The 7,500-nt window shown below is 49.0% G+C and overlaps 1 protein-coding gene across 1 annotated transcript in view; it reads left to right on the forward strand.

The window, feature by feature from the left end:
- Nucleotides 1-5,096, forward strand: part of fto (FTO alpha-ketoglutarate dependent dioxygenase) — a 113,160-nt gene extending 108,064 nt beyond the window's left edge. The window contains exons 9-10 of the mRNA XM_083691375.1: nt 4,178-4,318; nt 4,830-5,096. Of these exons, the coding sequence (XP_083547501.1) occupies nt 4,178-4,318; nt 4,830-4,836 (148 nt within the window). The 3' untranslated portion in view covers nt 4,837-5,096. The remainder of the gene's footprint in view (nt 1-4,177; nt 4,319-4,829) is intronic.
- The last annotated feature ends 2,404 nt before the right edge of the window (nt 5,097-7,500 follow it).

Here is a 7,500-nt window from a genome sequence, read left to right on the forward strand (position 1 = left end):
CTGCGAGCACCATGCTGGTCGTGGAGATGGTGGAATGATGCAATGCTTAAAGGAATTTATCCTTTGACTTCTACATTAACCTTTTATTGACTGCTTTGCCTGTTCGTAATTAACACTCACTTTAGCTAAAGTGGTTAGTTTGAGCGTGCGGAGTGGGGGGGGACGGGGACGACATGGCCCTATAGACCCCCCTCCCCACACACACACACCCCCCCACAGTATAGTTCAAGTGCAGTGTGCAATCAGGGGGAGGGGGGGGGGGCCTCTGAGGAATAGCAGGCCGATAGAATCCTAGATACCTTTTACATTAGCATACCATTTGAGCTGGGCCTGGCCCGGGCTATAGGGTTTCAGGGCAAATTGAAATGAGTGATTGCATTGCCAATCTCTCCTGACCGAGCTAGCGCCAGACGGGATAGTTAGCCCATATCTGTCTCAGGTTAATCCACTGGAACACCGGAGACTCACAAACACTCCTGCCTCTTCTCTCCTCTTTCTCTCACTCTCTCTCTCTCTCTGTCTCTCTCTCTCTCTCTCTCTCTGTCTCTCTCACTCTCTCTCTCTCTCTGTCTCTCTCTCTCTCTGTCTCTCTCTGTCTCTCTCTCTCTCACTCTCTCTCTCTGTCTCTCTCTCTCTCTGTCTCTCTCTCTCCCTCACCCCTTTGTCTTTCACCTTACCTGTTTTTGCTAGGGGAAATTGGCGTATTGAGAGTGTGTGTGTGTGTGTGTGTGTGTGTGTGGCGCTGTGGCTCTAGCAGCATTTCTATGAACCCAGAGAGTTGATGGCGTCGTTGTGGATATTGACATATTTAATTTAATTTTAGCAGTCAAGTGGTATGGTACTTGTGTTGGTATTGGATTTGGTACTTGCGACAATTGTATGTTTTGTATAATCACTAAGATATGTGTTAGCCTCCAATATATTCAATAGGACAATAACCCACATATTTTGTGCATCTCTAGCTAAGCCAGGCCTGGCCATTGCTGACATATACTTTTATATATATATATATATATATGAACTAAGATAGCATCTTAAAACATCTGCCGCATCAGTGTTCTTCGGTTTCAGTGACGATATGCCGTCTTTTCAAATGTGTTGAGAGGTTGTTGGTACTGCCTGAGTACTTGATGCCAGCTCTACAAAGTTTGCAAATCGCAAGGCTTCTGTCCAGATTACCTTCTTTTTTATAGAACCCGAAGTGTTTCCAAACCTTCGACTTCAGACTGGGTGGAGCGTTAAACACTGTGTCCTCAGCAAGCTCAGAGTAGTTGTTTCTTAGTGGTTGGCGGGTGAACAGAACAGATAGCAGCGTAAAACTCACAATAAACTCCCAGCCTCCAATCGCAGCCCGGTTCTAATATGCGAAACACCTGGGCTGTTATTGGACCTTTTACGGTTAATAGCAAAGACGGTGAAAGGGCCAGCACTGTTTTGGCAAGAAGTAAGAGAGTTGGGATGACGCTTCCCAAAATGAAACCAAGCACGTTAATAATGCGATATGCGATTGATGTATGGGTTTATGGCAATTTGGGGTCTTCGATTCGGTGCAGCTGTACTGATTCGCATCGGCGTATCGGAGAATCGTTTACGGTAATATATATATATATATATATATATATATATATATATATATATATATATATAGCAGCTCTACATCATCAGCCTCTCCAGATATGTTACCCTGGTTACCCTGTCATCCTTAGTGAGGGCAGCAGAAACGAGGCCAGTGTTTTCATACACACACAGAGCCCTTCCATGAATACTTCATCAGCTCAAATCAAAGGGCTGCGTTCCCATGGCCTACAGTGTCCATGCTCTGATGTCAGCTGAACGTGTGTTATGTGTGTGTTTTGTGTGTGTGTGTGTGTGTGTGTGTGCCTCCATTTGTGTGTGTGTGCGTGTGTGCGTGTGTGTGTGTGTGTGTGTGTGTGTGTGTGTGTGTGTGTATCTGTGTGTGTGCGTGTGTGTGTGTGTGTGTGTGTGTGTGCGCGTGTGTGTGTGTACAGTATGTGTCTGTGTCGTTTTGGAGCCCCGCTCTTCTCCAGCTGGATAAGTATGCCGGGCGCGTCCCTCCTCTGAAGTGCCGCTTCCTTTAATTCGCACCCCTAAATAAATAATGAGAGCATTAAACACACGGCTCGTCGCGAAGCCCCAAGGTCGCCTAATCGTATTATTTATGAAGTGATGTGCTACATAATGGTACTTAGCACATGTTAACAGATGCTATTATCAGGGCCCCGATCTGAAGCGTGGAAGATATATTGGAATGTTCTATGGTAATACCCGGTCCTCTCTGGCTGTAATGCACTACCTATGGAGGGCAGGCCCAGCTGAAGTGGAGCACTTAGCCCAAGAGCTGCTCAGGCATTAAGTGGCCCCCGGTAAAATATATCTAACCGCAAATTGTGGCAACGACTCGCTGTCCCCTGGCCACTCTTAATAGCCCCCAGCCCCCCCCCCCCCACCTCACCACCACCCACACCCACCGTCACATCCATAACACCCCACCCCCCCTCACTGTTAGGGACCACAGAAACATAAGAGGTTGGGGTGGGGTGGGGTGGGATGGGGCTGATGTGGTGGGGTGTCTGAGGTAGGGATGAGGTTTTTGTTGGGTGGGTGTGAGTGGGGGGAGGGGGCGGGGGCGGGGGCGGGGGGTGTTGGGTGGGTGTGGGCGGGGGCGGTGACCAGACAGACCAGCTTTCTTTTTAATAATGTCTGAGTGTGGCGTATCAGTGGCCTCTCTTTTTGCTGCAGGGAGTAGTTACTGTGGCCACACTGCAACCCCTCCCTCCCTCCTCCCCTTCCACCTTCCCTCCTTCCCCTTGCACTTCCAGGTCAGAGGTCACCCTCATCTGTCACCGCGGAGGGAGCAGATTTATGGTGACAGCCCCAAACCACCACAGTCACATTTACACTGATGATTTGACAAAGAACGGGACTCATGACTCCTTGATGCTTTTGGGAGCCTTTTTTTGGGGGGGTGGGGGTGGGGGGTGGGGGGGATTCCAACAGTGGTGGAAAACAGAATCAAACTCCGACCTATTAATCATCTCTCTGTAGAGACATCATTTAAGAACATCAAAGGGCTGTTTCTCTCTCTCTCTCTCTCTCATCCTAACTGGAATAAAGGAGAGAAGTCCCAGTGAAACCATCTGGCGTTGTGTTAGATGACTGGAACATTAATCACTGTACATGATACATACCCTGCATTTTCCTCAGGTTGATCCACACTACACCACACAGCCATGTAGAGACGCATGTTACTGACTCATCACCTCTCTGAGAGATCACCTACCACACCCACAGAGCCTGTTTGGTCTGGGGACGGACAGACAGACAGACAGACAGACAGACAGACAGACAGACAGACAGACAGACAGACAGACAGACAGACAGAGATATATCTAGATTGACAGACAGACAGACAGACAGACAGATATATAAGCAGGCAAGCAGGCAGGCACACCCGCACGTACACACACATACACACACACACACACACACACACACACACACACACACACACACACACACACACACACACACTGTCTGCCCCACACCTACAGGGTCTAATTGGGACCCATTCTTATTGGGAGCCATAAAGAGGAGAGGAAACACACAAGCCGACTGCCCCCTGGTCAAACATGCACTGCCCTGTGTGTTTAGGGAAAACAAACAACACACACACACACACACACTCACAAGAAGAACACACGCCACTTACCTGCCATTTTGTGATCCATCCTCCTCAAATTCTCTGTCTGACACTTAAATAAATATCAGATAACCATCTCATATTTACTTGTCATAAAGTGTACCTCCCTCACATGACAGTGTTGTTATGCTGTTATGTAGAGGTGTGTGTGTGTGTGTGTGTGTGTATGTGTGTGCGTGTGTGTGTGTGTGCGCGCGTGTGTGTGTGTGTGTGTGTATGTGTATGTGTGTGTATGTGTATGTGTGTGCTTGTGTGCGTGTGTGTGTGCGCGCGCGTGTGTGTGTGTGTGTGTGTGTGTGTATGTATGTATGTGTGTGCTTGTGTGCGTGTGTGTGTGTGTTGTGGTGATGATTGCAGACTAGATGTTGATTTATGTATATATGATTATATATGATTATATATGAATGTCAGACAGGAGTTGACCCGTCCTGTTTATTCCCTGTGTTGTCCCTCCAGGTGCCACTCCAGCCTGGCCCAGACCCTGCCCCCAGAGGAGGCCCCCGTGGACAGGCCCTTCTGGGCTGACGACGACCCCGCCATGCCTCTGCCCTTTGACCTGGCTGACATCATCAACCGGGTGGAGTCTCTACTCTGGAGGTGGGCGGAAAAACACACACTTTTAGGAGTATCAATTAGATTCACAAACCCACACACACACACACACAAGCACACACTCTATCTCCCTCTCTCTCACACACACACACACACACACACACACACACACACACACACACACACACACACACACACACACACTCTGTAAATAGTGTCTTTGTGGTCAACAGTGCTCTTACTGACTCATAAATATGCTTTAATGATCCAGTCCTTCTAGCATTTGGACTCTACAGACATTACTCTCCATTATACTGCCCTCCCTGTCATAGTCAACGTTATGTTTTTGGCTCTCCTAGTCTTGCCTCTTTTAATTGCAGTGTGTGGCCAGGTCTTAAACTGGCCCCGTCCTGCCTCTCTTAATGGCATTGTGTAGCCAGGTCTTAAACTGGCCCCGTCTGCACTGTGACATCTCAATGACCAGCCATCATACAGATCTGGCTCTTGATTGGCTGTGAACGGACGGATGACCGGGCTATGTTTCCTCCCTTGTCAGGATGTGAAGGATGGATGGGTTGCCGAGAGAAGGAGGGAGGGAAAGAGAGAAAGAGAAGAGAGAGAGACCCCCCATCGCACCCCCCCTGAACGGCCCCCCCTATCAGCTGGGACAGACCACCAAGGACAGGACCGACCTGCTCTTCGTGGATGTCCTCACATTTTGGGGGTGTTACACAACTCCACCCCACCCCTACACCTCACCCCAGCCGCATCTAGCTTGGTCCGGACAGACACCGGCTTCACCCCACCCCCACCTCACCTCACCCCCACCTCACCCCCACCTCACCTCACCCCCACCCCACCCCCACCTCACGCCACACCTCACCCCCACCTCACCCCATACCTCACCCCCACCTCACCCTCACCCCACACCTCACCCCCACCTCACCCCACACCTCACCCCACACCTCACCCCACACCTCACCCCCACCTCACCCCACACCTCACCTCACCTCACCCCACACCTCACCCCCACCTCACCCCACACCTCACCCCAGCTCCGACTAGCTTTGTCCGGCTACAACGGGACGATAGGACCCCCGAGTAGTGCTTCGTTAACCACGCGATAGCTAGCAACAGTATCCGATCTCACCCAGGTCTAACATATGGAACCTGCGGAGGTGATTAGCATTCGATATGTAGGTATTTATTATTTCACTGTACTCTGCAAGCTTATCACATTTAACCAGCTTTGTGTACGGAACCGACACACAGAATAGTCATCGGACATTTAGCGTATTGCTTTGACACAGAGGTTCTAATCCATGGTTGTGCTGTTGTGTCTTTGAAGTCATCACTTCCAGTATTGCGTAACTAGAACTTTTACTGTTCAGAATGAATTTACCAAAGATGGATTGTGTTAACGAGGTGTGTGTGTGTTTGTGTGTGTGTGTGTGTGTGTGTCGGCGCATCAGTTTCTGTGTGTGTATGTGTGTGCGTCTGCATGTGTGTGTGTGTGTGGGTCTGTGTCTGTGCGTCAGTTTCTGTGTGTGTATGTATGTGCATCTGCGTGCGGGTGTGTGTGTCTGTGTGCCTGTGTGTGTTTGCGTGCGTGTGTGTGTCTGTTTCTGTGTGTGTGTTTGCATGTGTGTATGTGTGCGTATGCGTGTGTGTGTAGCAGCATGATAGAGCATAGCTATGCTACCAGCGAGACCAGGAGATGTTTGTGCTAGAGAGGAAGGAGAGAGTGAAACAGGGCGTCTCTCTGCTCAGTGCTGATGAAAGCCAGGGCTGATACAGAGACCCCGGAACAGAAACGCCGCTATTCCTAATTACAGCTGTTCAATCGCTTTTAATTACTCTTAAAACCGTGTAGAGCACCACTTTCCCTGTAACGCTGCGGGCCATGAGAGAGATCCACTACTTCTGACAAAATCTGCTTTCAAAAGCGAAAAGAGAAAAAAAAAAGGGTGGAAAAGGCGGCGCTTGTCAAAGACGAGTAGCCCTCTTTTGATTTCTCTCTCTATCTTGCCCATCATGATGTAGTAACGCTGTACCATTAAAAAAAAAAAAAGAAGAAAAAAAAAAGAAACGCAAAATGCACTCTTCTTTTCTTCTTTTCTTCCTTTCTTCTTGTTTTTTCTTTCTTTTTTTTCTGAAGTTTTTTTCTGAAGTTTTTCTTCTTCAAATGTTAATGGTTGCCAAATGTTGTTCTCTTGCTTATTTGTTGTTGCTTATAAGTTGCTGTATCTTTTTAGGAGAGATTGTAGAACTGGCAGTATTGTTGAGTTTCACCACTCTGCTGCGTACTCCACGGCTTGTCTATCTAAAGCAATAGGAATGGCAGTAAATAAAACAACACTGTTTTATCACCCGGTGCTCTCTGTGTCCCGTTTATCATCGCCGTGTGTGTGTGTGTGTGTGTGTGTGTGTGTGTGTGTGTGTGTGTGTGTGTGTGTGAGAGACAGAGAGAGTGATTGTGTGTTTGCGGGTGTGTGTGTGTGTGTGTGTGCTTGTGTGTTTATGCGTTTGTGTATGTCTACCTGTGTGTGCGAGTGTGTGTCTGCGTCCGTGTCTTCGTGTGTCTCCCCGGTGTGTTCGCCAGGCCGTGTGAGTATATCTGTGTGTGTTTTACCTTTCCCACTGAGTATTTGAGCAGTGAATTCAGACTCATTTGTCAGGCCAGTGTGAGTTACTGTGCTCTGGCCTGCCCTGTCACAGCCTCTCTCACCACCAGATAGATGGGATGGAACCCCTGGCAGCCATCTGTACAAAGACCCATTATTTACTGGGCTGGGCCTTTCTCATTAGCAAACAAATTAGCCCGAGTGGGTGACTGCACAACCAGGCTCTCCCTCCGAACCATGCTCCCTTCACTGTCTCCTCCAGAACCATGCTCCCTTCACTGTCTCCTCTAGAACCATGCTCCCTTCACTGTCTCCTCCAGAACCATGCTCCCTTCACTGTCTCCTCCAGAACCATGCTCCCTTCACTGTCTCCTCCAGAACCATGCTCCCTTCACTGTCTCCTCCAGAACCATGAACCATGCTCCCTTCACTGTCTCCTCCAGACCCATGCTCCCTTCACTGTTTCCTCCAGACCCATCTAGTCCCAAGCTCTTCCAATGAGACAGACAGGTCTTTTTTTTTTTTGCCTGTCGACGACCCATTTTCACACTACTTAGCCGAACCGAGCTGAGCTATACTGTGCTGGCCTGGCCATAGCTGCTG

This window comes from Argentina silus (genome assembly GCF_951799395.1).
Source record: "Argentina silus genome assembly, chromosome: 19".
NCBI classification, from domain to species: Eukaryota; Metazoa; Chordata; class Actinopteri; order Argentiniformes; family Argentinidae; genus Argentina; species Argentina silus.